We start from the raw sequence: 23,918 nt of genomic DNA on the forward strand, positions 1-23,918 counted from the left end.
CCACAGCCCTAAATCCTGCCCCCTTCTGTTGTAACTGCAAAATCAAAGGCATGCTTTTTACACCTAGATGGACCACGAATTAAAGATATGAGCGATTTCTGCAATGTCATTGACTGTATGAGGTCCAAAAGACGCAGCCTAGTTCATTACATTGTATTGACCATGGAAGTATCATAGGAATAATTGCATTATTGACCAATCTCGCAGTTATGTATGCATTATAGGAGTAACACAGTCTTACATTTTATGGTGTATACAATAGAGTAAATGCTGTGATGCGTAAGTGTGAACTCTGCTCCAAAACACAGGCTTTAACTGACTCGATTAGCTGCACGTTTCTCTATTTAAAGCTTTCAGAGACGCCGCTCGCTTGTAAACTTTCTGCGTCGGTCCGGGTTCATCTAGAGGTTTATGTTCCCGCTCACAGCTGCTGCTCTCGGTACAGTCGCTCCGTTCATTCCGCTCCAGGTGCGAACAAGACTAGAGCGTATACTTCCTCCGCTCTAATCCGCTTCTCAGACACTTTCTTTACCATGCACTAGGCAAATTCGGCTCGATTCGGACTCTTTTTTTTCGGGGACGTATTTACGCACATGATTCGGACTCTTTTTTTTCGGGGACGTATTTACGCACATTTTTCTCTCTCGCTTTTGTGGATTAAAGAGCGGGAAGAGATGTCCAATGTCAACGTGAACCAACTCCTTTGCGCGGAGCGGAGCCGAGCCGGAGCCGAGCCGGAGGTCACAGAGGCCGGCCTGCTCCAGCCTCAGACCGTCTTCGTGATCCTCGATTCGGCGGAGTCTCTCAACCTCGTCCGGTGGGTCTCGGAACTTCCGCAAAGCTTATCCTGAGACTGGTGATGTGTTATTAATAGAAAGTGTTATTACCTACTTATTACAGATTAAATGGTTGTTTCTATACGTTTATTGCATCATCACGTCCACTGGCTTTAGCATTCATTCAGACTGTTTTCTTTTGGTCTCTTATTCTGTTCCAATCTGAACCCAAATGACTTATGTATTTAGTTTATATTCACACATGTCAATCACTAATGTGGGTTATATCATGTTTATAAAAGTTAGGAGTTAAAGTTATAGCCTTTTGACTTCCTGTTTTTTGCATTCCCTTATTCCATAATTAAGCTATTTCTGAAGCCACAACTGCCCGGGGGCTGACTGACAAGAGATGTGGCTACCGTTCTGGGCCAACCGCATCTCCATTCACCAATCACTCACAAACACATTCACGTTTGGTAAAGTGTTTTGGTTTAAGGGTACAGCAACACTGTCAGACGATCTTGGCAAATAAACACAGTGAAAAAAGAAACTAATAACCTTATAAACTGCTGTTGTCTTGTTCAAATGTGCTTAAGGAGAACTTTACCTCTCAGGCTCTCGGTGTACTAGATTTGATTTAAAAATGAGTAATTTGTTTGAATACAGTAGTTGCCTTGGGTCTTAATTATAGCATTGTGGAGTGTCCTGTATTTTGCTCTATGACCCTTGGACTGCTGGTGACATGTCCAGGTTTACAGCTTAAAATAAGCTGAGTTTGCGTTTCTAGAGTTTCTAAATCTGGTTTATGAGTCACTGACCGGTGTTGACACTAATCAACAGTTCTTTAAAGTGACACGAGGCTTAAGCAGTGACATATACTTTGTTGGTCTGTCACCTCACAGCAAACAGGTCCCAGATTTGATTCCTGGACCCTCGTCAACCTGAAACATGCTACATAAGAGTAATCCTCCAATAGATGGAACCTTATCAAAAACCTCAGTGGTAGATACATCCAACAGACTAAGAAGTGATGTCAGTCCCTCTGGATCTAAGAAAATAGTTTCTGCACAGTCCGATGTGTGATGTGCTGTCAAAATGATAATAGAATAATCTGTTCTTTAAAAAACATAAGGCCAAACCAAACAAGTCAACAGTGGTTTATCTTTTCAGTTTGAATGTTTTATCTGGAAAGGATAAGTCCCAATTTGTTAATGCACTTAGAGAGCTTTAGAAGTGGGTGTTAGTCGGAGTCTAAGACAGAATTCATTTGAAATGCCTCATTGTCTGGAGAAAATACAGGAAAATAAATAATTAGCTCAAAAATCAATGTAAATGGCCAGCCTAAAAACCGGGCTGGGTATTGCCTTGTACCTCACAAGGCAAGGCAAGGCAAGGCAAGTTTATTTGTAGAGCACATTTCATACACAAGGCAATTCAAAGTGCTTCACACAGCAGGAAAAATGCATTCAAATCACAAAGAAATTACAGAAATACAATAAAATTAACTAAATTAAAAATTATCAATACATTACTTATCCTGATATATGGTTATCCCTTAAAACTGGTGTTACAATGAACATAAATATGTTTTGATTATGTAGAATTAAAACAAATGCATTGGAATTTCATGTTCACAAGACCCTTATTATTAAAATCACATGAATAGTCACCTTTTCAAACCAGAAGATTCAGCCTTAATGCAACAGTCAGCAGGTGTATTTATATTGTTTAAAGTATCACAATACACACTGCTCTGTATAGATACGAGCATTGCCAAGAAGTCTGTCACAATATGACTGTATCTTTGTTGTAAGTACAGCCCTAACACAAATACCTAAATTCAAACCAGTCTTTTCAGTATGTTTGAATGTTTTTCTGTACGTTTGACCCAGTTGCCGTCTCAGAAGCTTTTATGGTGCATTTTTATTTTGTGCTGAGTCATGTAACTGTTTCCAGATGTAAATGAAACACTAGCCTCCTTTAGCTGCCGTCTAGAACATTGTCCATGTCTAGATTTTTGAGGAAATGTAAGTGAAAGATAAATCTGTACAGACTTAATTTCTGTGCTATTTACAGTGACTCAGCATTCAAACCCTCGAACCCACTTCTTGTTTGTGCAGACTAGTGTTCAGCTGTGCTCCTCATGTTCCTACAGAACAAAATAAAAGTCTCAGAATAAATCTGTGTTGGGATGGATGAAACTTATTATTTATATATATATATATATAATGTACTGGTAATTAGTAGTATTTTCTTATTTAATACAATGTTTTTAACTGAATGTAATGTTTTCTTATGATGTGGACCCCAGGGAGAATAGCCAAGGCTAATGGGGGGATCAACAAACAAACCTGACAGTAATAAAATTGCAGGGGCTCGGGCTGTGATTGACATTAAGTTTCTTCTGGAAAGAGGCAAAGACAACTTACCTGAACAATATTACGTTTAGCATTTAGATATAGATTTTAGGAATTTCTCACCAGATAAAAGACAACAACTTGAATTTTAACTTAAGTTTTAGTTCTGATATTGAGTTGTATTATTTACATAGTGGCTTGAAGCCAGCAGGGGGCAGCAAATTGCTGCTTTTTGTCCTAATAAACAGTAATGAAATATACAACTACCTGCAACCAATAAGCATTATAATTGACAATTTAAACACATTATCAGTATTTTTCTAACATGTTACAACTGATTTTTCTCAGGGTGGAGTCTGGAATCGTGGCTGACATAGAGGTGGAAAGTCTTCTCCCCTCAGACACTGACACCTTCTACCAAATCAAGAGCCAGCCAATCTGCGTCAGGTAAGCCAGGATTGATCCTGGTCCGAAACAAGACCTACTGACTACCTCCGCAACATGACCTCTGACCTTTGGAGTCTGCTGAGTGTCACTCAGTGAGAGTTAGGCTAGTATCAGGGTTAAGTGTCTGTACTCCAGAGCTGATACTGTTTTCACACCCACTACATTCACTCTGACAGTTCAACAGCAAATGATAATGATATAATCAGGAGGGGCTATCCATCAAAGATTGTTTTGAATTCACATTTAAATGTGTTCTCACATTTACTATCACTTAATCTGTTACACCATTAGGCGCTGAATGTGTGGGGATTGAACTGGCAAATGCTAAGTTAACAACTCTTTGTCTACTGAGTAATAACCACCACATTATTATAATTGAGGCATTTGTGGAGGGCAATCATGTTTATATTAGTTTATTTGTTCTTGTCAATTTTTTTAACATTTTATAATGTTGACCTTGAACACTATTATTGAGTATTGTGAAAGATGTTTAGAGTTTTTCTGCACATTTAGTGTCAAATGGGTATATTTTACTCATATTTCTTCCACAGTTCTTCTGGATCTAGTCCATCCTTGTCATCTTCTCTGCCCTCCAGGTAAAATATGATTTACTTCACAACGTCTTATTTACTACTACATTCATTGTCAGTACATACTTGTCTTCTCCTCAGAGTTCTTCTTCGGCAAGACCTGATGAGGCAGCAGGCTTTCGAACAGCAGCAGAAAGAGCTCCAGAAACGGAAGGCTCCAGCTCAGAGCTCAGAGCCCATCCAGGTTTCACTGTCTTCAGGCTCTGGGGCTCCAGCACAGGTCCCTCTGGAGATCCTCAAGGTATTTATCATCATGAAGACTTCCTGAGTTTAAAATGATTCTTCTGTCTTTTAACTACAACATGCTTGTTTCTCATTTATTTTACACATTTGAAGAAATCGTATATAACATGTTCATAATAATACATTTATATTCATTTCATTCAATACTATAATAGAAGAGACCTACCCTAAACACAAATATAAGGTGGTTTGTATAGAATAGTATTTAGTTACCGACCAAATTTTGAGATGTTTGTATTACTTTTCTTCACTAAGAAAGTGCAGTGCCAAAGAAGGAGGTCCGTTCATTTTGTGTCCTTTGTTGAGTATCCAAAACCAGAACATTTCCGCTAAAATACGCCAACATAGGTTCCCCAACTGTGCTTCTCTATCCTTTATATTCCTGATTGTGTACCAACAAAGAGAGGTAAATTGTGTAAGTAACATCACAATCTTCACAAACAATGTCTCTCTGTCCTCAGGTGCAAACTGGCCTGGAGAACCCAACCCGGTACCACATTCAGCAGGCTCAAAAACAGCAGGTCAAACAGTACCTGTCCACAGCCCAAGGCAAAGCAGCCAATCACGAGAAAGGACAGGCCCAATCAGCCAATCAGGATGCAGCAAAGAGCCAGATGGACCTCAAGAGAGACTTTGCTCACAAGACCAGCTCAGTCCCACTCAGCCTTAAACAAGAACAGGTACTGTACCATGGTACTTTGCACAAATACTAATATGTATCATAAAAAAATATGAGGTTTTATTCAACTATTATTGTCATTGGTTATGGGTTAAATTCCCATAGTCCCTGTGTGGCCATTTATCTTTATTTATTTAAAACACGGACAGTGCACACTCTGCACCAGATTTAGCAACACTTTGTTTGATACCTGTAGTTCTTGGTCAGGTTTAGAGAGAAGGACATTTAAGTCCATGACTCAAACACATTCACACACTAGCACCTATTGAATTTACACTATATAAATAGACAACAACAGCAGTGCTCCTAAATACAAATATTAAATTCATCATTAAGTTTCCTCTCTTTTCCCACCAACAGCCAAAATCATACAGACTATAGACGAACCATAAGCTTTCCACCCCTGACCACGACCCTCAGCTCTGGTCCCCTGCTTCAGGTTCAACACCAGAGACAATCAAGGATCAAAGCTCAAATGACCAGGACACGTTTATCTGTCCATGGGTTTCAGAATGATGCATATACCACGACATGGAGCAATTAAGTCAAGCCTAACTTCAATTTTATTGAGTCATTAAAATATATATATTGTTTTTTTCAGTTTTATATAATTAGTGCATTATTGAACTGATACATATTTTACACATTTAGTAGACTGTTCTTGGCTGCAATAACACCTGCAATTGAATAAATGATTGCAAACATACTTTGGAACGCTCTAGACAAAGCAATAACCTCTTTGTGGGGACAATCAGGCTGCAGCACCTCACAACAAAAGTTACATAGTGTACCTTTAATGCCCCATCTTGTTTAGTACAATATTACCGTTCAAACTGTTTTTAGTCCCAGTTAGCTTCAGTCCAGTCAGTTCCTGCTGGTTCCTGTTGCTTTGGCCACATTCTGCAGATTCAGGGACATTTCTGTTTGTGTCGACTCATCGTTTGTGGAGGATCTGACTCAGAGCTACAGCTTCCCTGTAAAAGCCACAATCCAAAAACTATCCAAAAATACAGGAAAAGTGTTCTCCTCTCCACCGTCAGTATCTACAATGCAACCAACCTCTCACACAACATATTGCAAAACTAAACTGCAGTTATGTGTAAATTTGTTCAGTCCTCATAGACCTGATTTAGTCCCCATAGACCTGTTTTAGTGTTTTAGTCCCCATAGACCTGGTTTAGTCCCCATAGTCCTGGTTTAGTCCCCATAGACCTGTTTTAGTCCCCATAGACCTGGTTTAGTCCCCATAGACCTGTTTTAGTCCCCATAGACCTGTTTTAGTCCTCATAGACCTGGTTTAGTCCCCATAGACCTGGTTTAGTCCCCATAGACCTGTTATAGTCCCCATAGACCTGTTTTAGTCCCCATAGACCTGTTTTAGTCCCCGTTGACCTGGTTTAGTCCCCATAGACCTGTTTTAGTCCCCATAGACCTGGTTTAGTTCCCATAGTTCTGGTTTAGTCCCCATAGACCTGTTATAGTCCTCATAGACCTGGTTTAGTCCCCATAGACCTGTTTTAGTCCCCATAGACCTGTTTTAGTCCTCATAGACCTGGTTTAGTCCCCATAGACCTGTTTTAGACCCCATAGACCTGGTTTAGTCCCCATAGACCTGTTATAGTCCCCATAGACCTGTTTTAGTCCCCATAGACCTGTTTTAGTCCCCATAGACATGGTTTAGTCCCCATAGACCTGGTTTAGTCCCCATAGTCCTGGTTTAGTCCCCATAGACCTGGTTTAGTCCCCATAGACCTGGTTTAGTCCCCATAGACCTGGTTTAGTCCCCATAAAACTCTTTTTGTTGTCACTGTGTGATTATTATGGCGACCTCAATATGAAATGAATCGATGTCTGTGATTGGCTGATTCCAGATGGTGGAGGCGGTGCTTGAAGATATCATCAGCCTGGAGTCAAGTCTGAACGATGAATATGTGACTCTGAACGATGAATATATGACCCTGTTCAACCCGGGACTGCAGTTCGCCACAACGGTAAAAGCGCACACAGTTCACTCATGTTTGTAAATCCTGCTGCTGTGAGTGAGAGCTCTGATTCTACAGTAGAAAAAGCTTCAGTTGTAGTCATCTGGACTCAGTTTGAAAAAGTAGACGTTTCGACTCTCATCCAAGAGTCATTGTCAATAACAGAATTTAGGTCGAGAACTCCGATATTAATACTGTTCTGTGGTAAGACCCGCCCATTGGGAGGAGCCTTCCTGAAGTAGAAAGAGTTGTTGGTTTCAACAGAAACTCCCCCCTTGTATCTACCGAGCAAGCCTATTCAGAATCTTAATGGGCTGTTAAAACCTCTTTGTCTTAGTGAGACCCTGGCTCAACCACCCTGAGTACCTGATTAGCATTTGAATGCCCTGGTCCTTTACCTTTCCAGGGGTTCAGTAACCCATTATAGATAACAGGAAGATGAAACCTAAGCCCTCCATTTCTGTTTAAAGAAGGTCTTTCTTTTTTAACAAAAATAGCTTCCTTGACTCCTCTTTCAAACCATCTTTTCTCCCTGCTTAAAACCTTCACCTCACCGTCTTCAAACGAGTGATTAGAGGCTTCAAGATGGAGATGCACGGCACTCTGAGGTCCTGAACTTGTATTTCTTCTGTGCTGATAGAGCCTCTTGTGTAGAGGCTGTTTCGTCTCACCTATGTAACGTTCTTTACAGCTTTCTTCACTGCATTGGATCGAATAAACTACATTGCTCTGTTTTTGAGTCGGCAATTTGTCCTTTGGGTGAACCAGTTTTTGTCTTAAAGTGTTGCCTGGTTTAAAATAAACAGGGACTTCGTGTTGTCTAAAAATTCTCTGCAGTTTTTCCGACAGGCCAGACACATAAGGGATAGAAACACCCTTCCTTCTCTGTTCAGTTTCCCTTTTGTCCTTCTGTCCTGTTTGAAGACGGTGAGGTGAAGGTTTTAAGCAGGGAGAAAAGATGGTTTGAAAGAGGAGTCAAGGAAGCTATTTTTGTTAAAAAAGAAAGACCTTCTTTAAACAGAAATGGAGGGCTTAGGTTTAATCTTCCTGTTATCTATAATGGGTTACTGAACCCCTGGAAAGGTAAAGGACCAGGGAATTCAAATGCTAATCAGGTACTCAGGGTGGTTGAGCCAGGGTCTCACTAAGACAAAGAGGTTTTAACAGCCCATTAAGATTCTGAATAGGCTAGCTCGGTAGATACAAGGGGGGAGTTTCTGTTGAAACCAACAACTCTTTCTACTTCAGGAAGGCTCCTCCCAATGGGCGGGTCTTACCACAGAACAGTATTAATATCGGAGTTCTCGACCTAAATTCTGTTATTGACAATGACTCTTGGATGAGAGTCGAAACGTCTACTTTTTCAAACTGAGTCCAGATGACTACAACTGAAGCTTTTTCTACTATGGAACACGCCTGGACGAATGAGGGATTACACCGACATATTTCTCTGATTCTACAGTTTACTCACTGTTTTTACTCATTCCAACCACTCAAATACCCGAAAAAGCCTAATGAATTGATTAAACCTTCTTGCATCATTATTTATTATTTGAATTGGATTTAAGCAGACTATATTTGTGGTTCATGGGAAATTGCCATAAGTAGTACCGGTACTTTATTTTGTATGTTTTTATTATACCTTCCGTAACAAACATTTTGAATAAAGATGTGAGAAATGATCCACTGTATTGACCAATGACCACCAATCTGTGGCTTTGAAATGTGGCAATTGATGAAAAACTGTGGATTAAAAGCCCCATATTTTGCTTCTCTTTTTTTTTCATTGTCTACTAAATACATTTGTGATTATAATATTTTGCGCTGTGCAAAATGCATTACACAAACAAATATGTATTTCTTGTGGCGAAGTTGCTCACCTAGAAATGAAAAAGGATGGACTTTGGATTGATTCGGCTCCTTTCCAGCGCTCCCCGCCGTGGTGGACTGGACACTGCTTTTATCATTATTAATTAAATACATTTTGTACAAAAATGAGTGACAGAAGTGCGTTTCTGATGTAAATCTTGCTTATACCGACTGGGCAGATGTTGGCTCTCTGAAAACTCCTCTCCCTGTTTCAGATGAGTGCCGTAAATCTACTAAATGCATGGATGAACGAAAAAACAACTTTGGGGGATGTTTTGAGGTCAAATTAACGCTAATATAAGGTTAATGCTCACAAAAGTCTTTAAAAAAGTATTTCTATTTAAGTGGATAATGACTTTTTTGTGGGATGGCCTGGTCTGAGTAGGATCATTCAGGGTTTGTTCAACTTCTTTTGTGAAACAGCCCAAAAGGGGAACTCTGTTGTGTTGGTGAATTCTTCCTTATTTTGCCTCTTTTGGAGTAAATCCTCAACTCCAACTACAGTGTGATTTCTTGCTCATTTTTGCTGTTGTTTGGCTAAACCCTGCACTAAATGCTCTGGGTTATTTTTTATTACAAGCGAGATACTGTTATGCTGTTATTCATTTCCTGGAGACTAATCCTGTCCTTAATCATCTTTTTTTGCTATTGTCTAACATTAACCGAAATTACACACACATACACACACACACACACACTCACATACATACACACACACACACACACACAGAAACACACACACACACACAGAAACACACACACACACACACAAACATACATACACATACACAGACACACACACATACACACACATACACACATACGCACACACCTACACACGCACACACATACACACATGCACATACACACACATACGCACACACACAAACACACACACACACATGCGCGCACACATACACGCACGCGCGCGCGCGCACACACACACACACACACACATACACGCGCACACACACACACACACACATACACGCGCACACACACACACATACACACGCACGCGCTCGCACACACACACACGCGCAGGAGGCAGGAGGAGGATCTGAGTCCTGCACTTCCTCATTCAATCTGAGCCTTCCTCATTCATTCAGCTACAGGCTGTTTGCAGGAGCAGATACAGGACCACTATGAGGACCAGCAGAAAGACACACTCTTTATTTTGAAAAAGTAATGGACTAGGAATAGCAGGGAAAACAGTTCTTTTTCCAGGCCGTGGAAGAGCAGACAGGCGCATAGTTGTTTTTTTTTTATTTCAGTTCAGAGTGGTTTTGGACAGAGCAGATAAGAGCCCTTGTACTTACTCCGGTAGAAACATGAGGATCTTAGTGCTGCTGCCGGACCATGACAAACGCAGGATCAAAACTGAGGTAAAATTATGTTCAGTTTTAAACGGGGAACACGTGGAACGGCTTGGAGTTTGACATGTATGTTTTTGCTTTCCGGCTTAAAATCAAAACTAATTGTAGTTATGAGGAAAATGTTCTATTTTGCAATTATATTATGCCACAAAACATCTCTCTTGTTTCAGTTTCATAAGCATGGTGCTGTAATCTAAGGATAAATCAAATGAGATGACTAAAACTGGTTTGGTTTGAACTGAATCACCTTCGCAATGCTTACTTGTCAAAAAGCTACTGGACGTATTCGAAAAAAGGGAAAAAATACCATGTTTTACTAAATCACGATTGCTGTGAGCTGAGACTTTTCTGCAGAACTGTAAACTAACTTACTATCTTAATACTGTCTCATAGAAGTTAAGTCGGTTAATCCTGACATCCCTTGACTTCGCCCTCATTGCAATATATAATAATTACAACATAGTGCAGTACGTTCTGAGGAGGAGTATCCCAGGACTCACTGCTGTTGTGTGAAATGTTGTGTTTGTTATCAGTTTTGGAAGAATCTGTTACAGACACAGGCCTGGTGTGAGGGATAAGAGGCTCCTCGCTCTCTGATAATCTTTGGCTCTCCACACAAGCTCACAACACAACTGACACAAACCCAGTGGATACTTGTAGCCTCACAAACATCCCTGAGTCAGCCTTGGTACAATGAAAATGTCAAACGCTCTATTTCTGCTTAAACTAGGCTTTGTTTGGGGGACAATGTGGTAAATCACACTTTCATTGTAGTTAAGTCTTGATTTAGTCCTGACTCAGATCAATGTTAGTGTCACAAATTATATTTAGTAAAATTTTCTCACCAAACTTTGAACTAGTTCCAAAATCCAGTTGTTAACTTTATTTTTAGTGAAACTAATTTCACACATTATTCCTAAGGATAAGATGTCACATTCAAATCTTGTCTTGTCTAACCACACAGCAGCAGACTTTTTAGAGATTATTCACAGACGTCAAATAAATAGATAAAAACTACAGCAGCAATTAAGCAATTAAAGGATCAGTACTACAAGAGGAGTTTTCTCTCAGGGAGGAGGGGCTGCTTTAGCTCCTGTGTGAGAAGAGATTGGGAAAGCACAGACAAAGTACAACATTTTGTACACACAATACATATATTTTAAAGGTTTTATCAGACTGTGAACCAAAACATTAACTGCAATAATGTTGTTGCATTTAAGCACAAACACAAGACAATTTAGACTAACTAGACAAACTATGAGTTCATAGTGTTGTCAGTTACATGGGGGAAAGCGTTGAGCTTGGAACAGTACACATCCTGAATGGATTAGGCAAAGCAAATTGACTCAATAATCATAGTGACATAATCTTAACTTGGTCACAGAAACAAATAGCCTCAAATAGTGACCTGAACTAAGCAAACAGTATTCATACTTTAACCTTTGTGCCTTGTTAAGGCAAAAGTGTAAATTTATTGCACCTTCAGAGACAGAGAATTTACACAGATGTGTTTTTACACACTCAAAACTGGGGCTGTCCAAGGAGAAATGATTTATGTATGTATGAAATCAATATGTCAATAGAAAGAAAACTCACTCAGGAATTAAAACAAATCTAGGGTCAAAAACTGAAAGAAAAGGGGAAATGTACAAAATACTCCCAGCAGTCTTTTGAAATCACTATATGACCAAAACAATAGCTTCCAACTGGTTAATCGTTTGTTTGTTTGTTTGTTTGTTTGTTTGTTCATTTGTTTGTTTTGTTTTTTAACTTACAAAGTCAAAATGTTATTTTGAAGAAAACTCCTTTCACCAAAAAAGTATTTGTATTAATCTTAATTTAGTTGCAATAGTTGGATAGTTCTGATCCGATTGGTCAGCTCCAGGTTGTCTCTGTACCTGACCCTCTGATTGGTCAGCTCCAGGTTGTCTCTGTACCTGACCCTCTGATTGGTCTTTTCCAGATGCCAGATGTGGGGGCTCTGGATATGTACACCAAAGGGTTGGCCACGCCCTCCGTTACTGTTAGCAACAGCTGTCCGGCCGAGATGCATGCGATCAAACACGAGATCCACGGTGAGTACTGATTGGGCTCTAATACTTTTGATTGTATTTGTTACAAGGCCTTAAAAAGGATTTGGATCATTTGTAAAAAATAAAATAAATAAATAAATAAAACATTGCCTAAAATACAGAATTGTGACTACTTGATAAGGGGCATTTCTGTTAACATATATTGAACTTTAAAAAGTCTAATTGTTTTTATAAGAATTAATCCATGCAGATATGTGACCTGTACGCCGCCTGCAGCCGTCACTACGCCAGTCACTAATGTAAACAAATGTAAACTCCAAAAGAAATCTGCATAAACTGTTCAGATATCAGAACATTTCTGAGCTTTACTGTCAGCTGCGGTGCTGACATTTATACAATAACAATTTACATTGTGAAATGTACAGCTGCATTTTAAAACGCTAATGTGGCTTTGTTGTGGTGAGTTTTGCATAAAATGCTTGTCAATGATTACCATTTGTGATTAGCATACAGGTCAACTATAATGAACTCAAACAAATCAGTTTTAACAACTGAAACATGGCTTGTAAGTGAATGAAACTTTCTGAGTGTGTAGTAGTGGAGCTACACTGATTTATTAGTTAAAGGTTGAATTTTTTGGCCCAAATCTAAGTCTCATTTCCTCGTGGCGTGGACTGCCGATTAGTCCTGCCACGTATCAATGATAAAACTCACCTACCACTCACCTGCAGCCGTCCTCACGAGCAGCACGTTTCTGCGTGTCTAAGCGCATTGATCTATCATAATATAGTTCCCTCAGTGTACAGGACAAAATTAGGATGGAAAAAGACTGTTCGAGAGACGGAAATCTACGGGAGACGAGAGATGAGATGTGATCCGTCGGGCTGATAAACAAACACACGTGTGTGGTGTATCAGTCCACACGGGGTAGTGCGCATGCGCACTTCCGCCTGAGTTCTCAAATCGCCGAAAAATTGTCCATAACGCTTTTAAGTTTACAGGTGAGCATTTAGTGCTTATATTGGTTGCCATCTCTGCCCTTTATAAAGTCTGCATAAAAGCTGTTTGATAGAACCAAGTGCTGACCGCCCTGAGGGACGATATTTGGCAGAAAGCGATTGTGATACCTGACAAATTACTTCAACTTTTTTATTAACGCAAAGCTAGAATGTTGATAGTTGCATAATTTTGTCTGCATAGTCCTTGTGCAATTTGCGATTTGAGGTTGTGCAAAAACAGAAAATGTACTATTTAATGGTCACAGAACTCAGAGGCTGATTGTAAAGTATTCAACAATAATGATACTGCTACTACTACAAATATAGCTTTATCGTTTTGATAAAATTCATAAGTGTCAAAATAAATCTAAATATTTTAGTTTTTATGACTTTTTCAGTTGATAGTTCCTGGTTTATTGCAGTAGTCTGTTCCTGAAGTGTCAGATTTGCTGAATCAGGATCAGCTCTTCCTGTCCTCCCCTGCCGCTCTCAGTTCTCCACATCATCACTTCACACTTCCTCTACACACTACAGTCATTCTATGGCAATGTTTCTACTCTATTCACTCAACACTAGAACCACTAGTTTTCAGTTTGTTTCCCTTCAACCTAAAACGTGCTCAAAAAGCCAATTCTACGGTCAGTCGTCTTGAACCTGGCTCATAGAATTTGTCCTCTGTCAAATATGATGTAAATCCATGTAAAACGTAATTCTTGACTGTTTAAAAAATCTCATTGCTCTTGCTCTTGTTCCAGATGTGGAAAGCAAAACCATTATCAAAGAGAGGCAGAAGAAGGACAACCACAACCTCAGTGAGTCACTTCAACACAACATGGATGAATTAACTCATAACATAGTAAAAGAGTTGGAAATCCAAAAACTGTGGTTGAAATAAATTGGATTTTGCAGCTGTTTTGTTTATATATTGATACCTTTATAATAATAATACTACATTTGTTCTCGCTCTGTCTCCAGTTGAGAGGAGAAGGCGGTTCAACATAAATGACAGAATCAAAGAACTGGGCGTCCTGATTCCCAAGTCCAGTGACCCGTGAGTAAAGGCATTTTGAAATCCACATTTTGATTTCAGTCTTTCAAAATCACCTCAAGTAAATAATTATACTAAAGTGATTTTCGATGCGTTGGTTCAGAGAGATGCGTTGGAACAAAGGGACCATCCTGAAGGCCTCTGTGGACTACATCAGAAAACTACAGAAAGAGCAGCAGCGAGCGAGAGAGATGGAGGACAGACAGAGGAGACTGGAAAGTACCAACAGATCATTGCTACTACGAATACAGGTGTGTACTACTACTACTACTACTACTACTACTACTACTACTACTACTACTACTACTACTACTACTACTACTACTACTACTACTACTACTACTACTACTACTACTACTGCTGCTGCTGCTATGTGTCTACTATGGTACCATTTTCTCAGTGTTACAAAAACAAAAAGACAAAATAAAAAAGAAATAGAGTAGCCTAAAAAACTAACCATTTTGTAAATATCCAAGGTTATTTCAGGGTTTTTTTTCTTCTGCAGCCTTAAGTACATTCCACAGGTATCGCTCATTTCCATTGCTGGTGTTTTGTGTTTGTTGGAGGTTTTCTAGATAAATGTGTCAAGATTTGGACACATTAAACGGGAGACTGGATAGTTAAAAAAGTATTAGACATAAAATGGCAAAAATCTGAACTAAACCTGGAATTGAACCTGTCCTAAACTGATATTGATCTAGTGCTGAGGTCAGGTTCTCCCGTTTTTCTAATTATTACTTTGTTTGGTGAGATGGAACCAGCTGTAAATATTTGTTATAGTTTTTCATCAGTCAACTGGCAGTTTGTAAAAAACAAAGTTGAAAATGACATTGTAGTAGTGCTGAGTTTCAAAACCCTCAGTTAGCAATATTCTTGCCAAAAAGCAGGAAGAGTTTACGTGTGATTGATACAACTTCTGAAGAGTTTGAAGGGGCATTTAATCAAAATAAAATCTGCTTTTCCTTAGTATAGATGTATTGTTATTCCATTTATTCGGGTCAAAATGAGACCACAGCACTTCTATCTCTGCATCTGATTACAGAGCGTTTTATTCTCAACAAAGAGGGAAATGCGGCCTCAGAGAGTTGTAAAAGGCACTTATAAACTCATTACAACTCATATTTAGGATGCTCAGAAGGCATTAGGTAGGTGTTGCATGTGGACCACTGCAAAAAGTTTAAAAAGAACAAGTTGTTTTTCACATTTTAAGACAAGTACAGAAACTTTAAACAATAATTTGACAAAATAAAGGCATTATCCAGTATTATTATTTGTCAAATCATAACTATTGTGTCGTATGCATTTCGGGTCTTATTTTCAGTATGGTTGCTTGGTAACAGTTGTGTAATCACCTTTGCCTCTGTCACATCTGCTCCTCATGTCCAACCAGGAAGGACAATGACATACCGGAACTTCATAAAAATGGTCAAACTGGAGGAAACTAAGCAAGATCTTAAACAAAATCATGTTCAATACGTTTTAGCCCCACCTGTCATATGCACTTTAATATTGACCGGAGCCGTAGTTTGACAACCGCCAGTCTATCCCATTATTCTATTGTATTATTATTATTAAACATGCTGCATTTGTCTTGTGCAGGAGTTGGAAATTCAAGCCCGTCTCCATGGCATCTCCTCCTCACTCGACCCCCCCATGACACAGCCCCTCCTGCCCCACACCTCCACGGCTCGGAACGCGTCCGTCTCCCCGGCCCTGTTGTCTCCTCTGGGGCTAGACTCTTTGAGCTTCAGCGACACCACCTTAGAAGACCCCCTGGAGGACGAAGCGCGGGGAGGCAGCGTGTTCTCCCCGGGCCTGGACGCCCTCTGCGCGCTGGGGGGCGGCCTGGACCTGGGTCTCGGGGTGGACGTGCTGATGGCGGAGTGCGGGGCGGACCCTCTGCTTTCCTGCGCCGTGTCCAAGTGCAGCAGCCGGAGGAGCAGCTTCAGCATGGAGGAGGATCTCTGAGGTCCTCTGAGGTCGCACGCATTTACAGAATATTTTCAACGGACGTTACGGAGTATGGATGTTTTTAAGTGAAGCTATTATGCAATATCAACAAACTGTATCAAACATGCTATTCCACTGATGGCCACCAGGGGCTGCTTTGATTCCATTTCAAGCCAGTTCCTGTTTCCTGGTTTATAAAAACAGTGATACTGACTTTTAACTATGACAAAAGTTATGAAATGCCTTGGTGATCCGAGAAAAGCTTAATAATTCACCGTTGGGAGCGTCTGTTGACTCACTTTCCCGTCCTTACAACTAAAACTGAAGGACTGTTTCATTACATCAACAAACAGCAGAGCAGTATGGATTATTTACACAATTATCACAACAGTCCGATCGGTTACGGCAGGTTTTTTTTTTTTATGTCCGTAAATGTCTCTTGTTTTGAAATGCTGGCTAATCGTACTGACCGTTTTAAAATGTCTTCTAATGTCCTATCAGGTGAGAAAGGAACATCGTTTTTAAGTTGTAAATATGAATGAGTAAAACATGAAACTTGTTATTACAAGTATAAATATGGCCAGAAAGGAGCATGGTATTCAGAGACAGTTTGGAGAAAACAGACAACAGACATTAGGACCAAATTAGCCTTTTACTGGCCCATTTATACATTTCCGGAAGTTTGTAGTGCTTGTTCTTACTATCCAAACTTAGTTCTTATAATCCATTGGTTTATTTACTGGGGTGTTGCCCGTTTTCATCCAAACTGAACCTGAAGCTCGCCACATTTATTTAGTTTTCTCGTCTCTTAAGGGAAACCATTCCGGTATATATGTTCATATAAAGGGCCAAATGTATTTCATGCTGGAACTTACTCTTACTGTATAATTTTTACAATTGTATGTATATTGTTTAAACTTTTAAAATGCTGAACAAAGTTGCGATCACCCTAATACAGCGCATAACTCCTTTAAATTGATTCACTTCTAGTACTGCATCTTATTCAAAACAAATCATGTATCGTTCGGAATTATTTTTCTTCATTTATTTTCTTTACTAACGTCTAATCCAGTTACCAGATTTTCTTGACATGATTTATTCAAGTGACCTTCATCTGCATCTCTGTTACAATCATCTAACTTTCTGTCATTCTTAATGCACTAATTCTGGGATGAGCATCTAAAGGACTCAAGTGACTTTGTGAGTGTAGGGTATGTATAAAAACATGTTGTAAGTTACTGGCAGAAAACTAAATCAGGTCTACACTGTTGCTCTGTAATGTTACAGTTGCGTCCTTTGGATTTTCAGCCCTTGCTTCACCCTCTATTTTATTTCCCCTAACTGTTAACAGTTGAGACTGAAGCTTAAAAAAGGGAACAACCCTCCCGGCTTTTTCTAATATTTTATAAATGTGCATTTCATTTATGATCCAATTGTCTTTTTTGTCCAAAAAACACTTTTCTAATAAATGAAAACAAGTAGTTTGTGTGTTGGTCTATTAGTTATCATCAGTTAGTAGACCAAGAACCTGTAATATTGATTTATAATACTCACACTTCACTGAATGTTTGACATAAAACAGCACATGTGAACTAGACGCCCCTAGCAAAAGCCAGAGTGCTAGAGTGTCTGCGTCTCTCTCTCTAGAAAGAAAGAAAGAAAGAAAGAATAAAGTCTAAAGAATTAACGTCAAAAGAATTAAGTCTAAAGAATAAAGTCTAAAGAATTAAGTCTAAAGAATTAAAAGTCTAAAGAATTAAAGCCTAAAGAATTAAGTCTAAAGAATAAAGCCTAAAGAATAAAGCCTAAAGAATAGTACTCCAGGTGTGTAAAAGTACTCAGGATCATTGCATGAAAAAGGAAGAAGAAGAAGAAGAAGAGGAGGAGCTGGTCTCCGGTCTGGGGGGACGGGAGGTGGCGGGGGGGAGTGGATCGGTGGTCGAGGACGTTCTGGGCGGCGTGGAGGAGCGGCCTTTTCTGGCTGCGCGTGCCCGGAGGCGTGGAGAGTCCCTTGGCTCGTCCGGGGGTTCTGGGAGTGGGCAGCGGGATGGGGCTGGGGCTGTTGGTGTCCGGGGTGAGAGCGGAGACTGTGGGGTGGTCGTGGAGCTTGCACAGGATGGTGCATCCTTTGGGGAGTGGAATTCGGTGGCGTTGTCGGGGAGCCTGGCTGTGGCTGTGGGGGAGATCAGGAGTGCGGGTGTCCTTGGGGATGGCTCGCTGCTGGTCGTGTGCGGGGACGCGGCTCGGCAGCGGAGGGCGATTGGAGCTGGGCGTCTGGGTGGAAAGGACATTCTTGTGTCTGGTGCTGAGGGAAGCACGGTCAGAGGAGTTGTCGTGGGTGTCCCTGCGGCGACGTCTGTGGATGAAGTTGGGGAGAGTTTGGCTGGAGCTGCGGTGGTGGACGCTGAGCGGTTTGGGGTGACCCGGTCTGGGGTGGGATGTGACAGCTTGTCGGTGATGGTGGCACTTGGGGGGAGGTGCCTGCCTAGTGGGGTGTTCGTTGGGTTCGTGTGCCATGGCGTTGGGCCGTGTGTTCCGCCGCCCCTGCGTTGCTTTGGGTGCCGGCGCTTTGGGCATGTTGCAGCGGTCTGTGGAGGGGGGCAGGGATGTGGTGGATGTGCAGGAGATCACGAGTGTGGGGGGTGTGACGTGGGAGCGGGGCTGGGGTGCTGTGGCTGTGGGGAGGAACGTGGCTCTACCTATGGGGGATGCGGGTTTGGCGGAGGAGCTGCTGAGGTGCGGGAAGTGGAGGTCTCTCGGGGTGTATCCTATGCAGATGCAGTCGGGAGAGTTTCAAGTGACGAGTTTGGGGTGGGTGCAGGGAGAGGAGCCGGCGCTGCTCCCGGCCAGGGCGAGGTGAGGGGGGCCAGCGTGGCTCCCGGGGGGTGTGGAGGTTTCGGGAGTGGAGGTCCCGGGTGTGCAGGTTCCAGAATTGATGGGAGTGCCCTGGTTGTGGATGGAGAGGATTTTGTGCTCTTTGTGGTGGATGTTGTGGACTGTGCTGCTCAGACTCGGGGCAGAACTGAAGGGATCAGGATCATTGCTGGAGCTGCAGGGAGATTCCTTGGAGCGGGGGAGCTTGATTGGGCAGGTATGGAGGGCGGGCTGGGGGCGCTGGATGGGGGTCGGGGTGGTGGGGGTCTGCTTTTGGGGAGTCGGAGTGATCGGGGTGACGAGATGGGGGTGGGGGTGGTCTCCTGTCCTCGTCCAGTCTCGTGGACGCACGGCTGCCAAGCAGCGACGTCAGTGGAAATATTAAAGCCTATAGAATGAAGCCTAAAGAATGTTGTTGTTGTTGTTGTTGTTGTTGTTGTTTTATGGCGGTTGGCATCCAAGTGTTGCATTACCGCCAGACTTTATTCCTCAGACTTTGTCGTAGTCCTCAGACTCTGTCGTAGTCCGTAAAAGTACTCCTTCCATTGCTTTGGTGTTACAAAGCCCATGAGGTCATGATATGTCACCTTACAGTCTCTGCTCTCACCCCGGATATCAATAGCTTCAGCCTCATCCTGCTGCTCATTCCCAGAACCCTCGGACGAGCTAAGGGACTTTTTACGTTTCCGGGCACGTGCAGGCAGAAAAGGCTGCTCCTCCACGCCGTCCAGAACGTCTTCCATCCCCGATCCACTCTCCTCCGCCATCTCCCGTCTCTCCAGACCGGGTGTTGAGCAAGGTCTCCTCACAGTTTTAGTCCAGGGCTTGTTCTTCTGTAGTTGTACGTCTTCTGTAATAAAGCTGTACGGCGGAAGCACCGAACGTCAAAGAAGGAGAGGAAGATGAAGAAGAGTCTCCCTGGAATAAAGCCGGTCGGTCTCTGAAACAACAACAACTATTCTAGTCACAAAGACATATCATGACCTCATGGGCTTTGTAACACCAAAGCAATGGAAGGAGTTCTTTTACGGACTACGACAGTCTGAGGACTACGAAAAGTCTGAGGAATAAAGTCTGGCGGTAATGCAACAATTGGATGCCAACCGCCATAAAACAACAACAACAACAACAAAAGTCTGGCGGTAATGCGACAGGACTACGATAAAACACCAAAGAAGAAGAAGAAGAAGAAGAAGAGCTAGTCTCCGGTCTGGAGAGACGGGAGATGGCGGAGGAGAGTGGATCGGTGGTCGAAGACGTTCTGGACGGCGTGGAGGAGCAGCCTTTTCTGGCTGCACGTGCCCGGAAACGTAAAAAGTCCCTTAGCTCGTCCGAGGGTTCTGGGAATGAGCAGCAGGATGAGGCTGAAGCTATTGATATCCGGAGTGAGAGCAGAGACTGTAAGGTGATCATAAAGCTTGCACAGGATAGTGCATCATTTAAGGAGTGGAAATCAGTGGCATTGTCAAAGAGCCTAACTGTAGCTGTGGGAGTGATCAAGAGTGCGAGTGTCCTTAGAGATGGCTCGCTGCTGGTCGTGTGCAAGGACGCGGCTCAGCAACGGAAGGCGATTGGAACTAAACGTCTGGGTGGAAAGGACATTCTTGTGTCTGATGCTGAAAGAAACACGGTCAGAGGAGTTATCGTAGGTGTCCGACGTCTGTGGATGAAGTTAAGGAGAATTTGACGGGAGCTACGGTGGTGGACGCTAGGCGGTTGAAGGTGACCCGGTCTGGGGTAAGATGTGACAGCTTGTCGGTAATGGTAACACTTGAAGGGAGGTGCCTGCCTAGTAAGGTGTTCATTGGGTTCATGTGCCATGACGTTAGGCCATATGTTCCACCGCCCCTGCGTTGCTTTAAGTGCCAGCGCTTTGGGCATATTGCAGCGGTCTGTAGAGGGAGGCAAAGATGTGGTAAATGTGCAGGAGATCACGAGTATGGGAGGTGTGACGTGGGAGCAAAACTGAAGTGCTGTAACTGTGGGGAAGAACATAGCTCTGCCTACGGGGGATGCAGGTTTAGCAAAAGAGCTGCTGAGGTGCATAGAATAGGGGTCTCTCAGGGTATATCCTATGCAGATGCAGTCGAGAAAGTTTCAAGTGGCGAGTTTGGAGTGAATACGGAGAGAGGAGCCAGCGCTGCTCCCAGCCAGGGCGAGGTGAGAAGGGCCGGCGTGGCTCCCAAGAGGTGTGAGGGTTTCAAGGTTGGAGGTCCCAAGTGTGCGGGTTCCAGAGTTAATGAGAACCCCCATCGGAGTGATGGGGGTCTCTCCAGACCGGAGACTAGCTCTTGTCAAGGAGGGAGAGGAAGATGAAGAAGAGTCTCCCTGGAATAAAGCCGGTTGGTCTCTGAAACAACAACAACTATTCTAGTCACAAAGACATATCATGACCTCATGGGCTTTGTAACACCAAAGCAATGGAAGGAGTACTTTTACGGACTACGACAGTCTGAGGACTACGAAAAGTCTGAGGAATAAAGTCTGGCGGTAATGCAACAATTGGATGCCAACCGCCATAAAACAACAACAACAACAACAACAACATTGCTAAAGCTGCAGGAAGATTCCTTGGAACAAAGGAGCTTGATTGGGCAGATATATAAAACAGGCTAAAGGCGCTAAATGGGAGTCGGAGTGATGGGGATCTGCTTTTGGGGAGTCAGAGTGATCAGAGTGACGAGATGGGGGTGGGTCCAGTCTCGTAGACGCACGGCTACCAAGCAGCGACATCAGTGGAAATATTAAAGCCTATAGAATGAAGCCTAAAGAATAAAGCTGTACGGTGGAAGCACCGAACGTCAAAGAAGGAGAGGAAGATGAAGAAGAGTCTCCCTGGAATAAAGCCGGTCGGATTCTGAAACAACAACAACTATTCTACGACAAGTCACAAAGACATATGTTGTTGTTGTTGTTGTTTTATGGCAGTTGGCATCCAATTGTTGCATTACCGCCAGACTTTATTCCTCAGACTTTTCGTAGTCCTCAGACTGTCGTAGTCCGTAAAAGTACTCCTTCCATTGCTTTGGTGTTACAAAGCCCATGAGGTCATGATATGTCTTTGTGACTAGACTAGTTGTTGTTGTTTCAGAGACCAACCGGCTTTATTCCAGGGAGACTCTTCTTCATCTTCCTCTCCTTCTTTGACGTTCGGTGCTGTTGTTGTTGTTGTTGTTGTTGTTGTTGTTGTTGTTGTTGTTGTTGTTTTATGGCGGTTGGCATCCGAGTGTTGCATTACCGCCAGACTTTATTCCTCAGACGTTTCGTAGTTGTTGTTGTTGTTGTTGTTGTTTTATTGCGGTTGGCATCCGAGCGCCGCACCACCGCCAGACTCCACTCCCCAGACGTTTCGTAGTCCTCAGACTCTGTTGTTGTTGTTGTTGTTGTTGTTGTTGTTGTTTTATGGCGGTTGGAATCCAAGTGTTGCATTACCGCCAGACTTTATTCCTCAGACTTTGTCGTAGTCCTCAGACTCTGTCGTAGTCCGTTGTTGTTGTTGTTGTTGTTGTTGTTTTATGGCGGTTGGCATCCAAGTGTTGCATTACCGCCAGACTTTATTGTTGTTGTTGTTGTTGTTTTATGGCGGTTGGCATCCGAGTGTTGCATTACCGCCAGACTTTATTCCTCAGACGTTTCGTAGTCCTCAGACTCTGTCGTAGTCCGTAAAAGTACTCCTCCCATTGCTTTGGCGTTACAAAGCCCATGAGGTCATGATGTGTTTTTGTGACTAGAATAGTTGTTGTGTTGTTGTTGTTGTTGTTGTTGTTGTTTTATGGCGGTTGGCATCCGAGTGTTGCATTACCGCCAGACTTTATTCCTCAGACGTTTCGTAGTCCTCAGACTCTGTCGTAGTCCGTAAAAGTACTCCTCCCATTGCTTTGGCGTTACAAAGCCCATGAGGTCATGATGTGTTTTTGTGACTAGAATAGTTGTTGTGTTGTTGTTGTTGTTGTTGTTGTTGTTTTATGGCGGTTGGCATCCAAGTGTTGCATTACCGCCAGACTTTATTCCTCAGACTTTGTCGTAGTCCTCAGACTCTGTCGTAGTCCGTAAAAGTACTCCTTCCATTGCTTTGGTGTTACAAAGCCCATGAGGTCATGATAGACTTAATTTTTTAGAGTTCGACCGGCTTTATTCCAGGGCTGACTCTTCTTCAAGCGTTACATTACCGCCACCCACTATACGTCTACGTCTTAGAGACCAACCGGCTTTATTCCAGGGAGACTCTTCTTCACCTTCCTCGCCCTCTTTGACGTTCGGTGCTTTGGAAGTACAAAGCCCATGAGATCATGGGACGTCTTTGTTGTTTTACAAAGCCCATGAGGTCATGGGACGTCTTTGTCGTTTTATCCTTTAGAAGTCCTTCTTCCATCACTTTGGCGTTTCTAGGCCCATGAAGTCCAAGCGCGTTAGAACATCCTCTTGCTCCTCATCCTCGGCTCAGTCTCCAACACCCCCCACCTCTATTGCACTTTCCGCACCGGTCCCCATATCATAGCGGGTCCCACCCCCATCATTCAGACAAACCAACTCCCTTTGATTGATAAAACCCTCTACCACCTGCCCATACCTATCGGTACCACTACCGCCCCACAAAGTGCTATGCGCATTAAAATCCCCACACCACACGGCCTTTCCCCGAACATCCTTACCGATACTATGTAAGGACTCTAACGTTAACTCACCACACGGATTA

General features: G+C 42.4%; 1 protein-coding gene across 1 annotated transcript; it reads left to right on the plus strand.

Annotated features, from left to right (window-relative positions):
- The first annotated feature begins 633 nt into the window (after positions 1-633).
- LOC140363082 (transcription factor E3-like) lies at positions 634-16,563 on the plus strand. The gene is made up of 11 exons (XM_072449409.1): positions 634-817; positions 3,482-3,580; positions 4,132-4,176; positions 4,252-4,411; positions 4,875-5,093; positions 6,964-7,083; positions 12,283-12,394; positions 14,106-14,162; positions 14,326-14,401; positions 14,502-14,649; positions 15,998-16,563. The coding sequence occupies exons 1-11, from the start codon at positions 675-677 to the stop codon at positions 16,364-16,366; spliced, it is 1,548 nt and encodes a 515-aa protein (XP_072305510.1). The 5' UTR covers positions 634-674; the 3' UTR covers positions 16,367-16,563.
- The last annotated feature ends 7,355 nt before the right edge of the window (positions 16,564-23,918 follow it).

The sequence above is a fragment of the Eucyclogobius newberryi genome, unplaced genomic scaffold, assembly GCF_026437365.1.
Source record: "Eucyclogobius newberryi isolate DKJ021-1_F unplaced genomic scaffold, fEucNew1.0.hap1 SCAF_17, whole genome shotgun sequence".
In the NCBI taxonomy this organism is placed as follows: domain Eukaryota; kingdom Metazoa; phylum Chordata; class Actinopteri; order Gobiiformes; family Gobiidae; genus Eucyclogobius; species Eucyclogobius newberryi.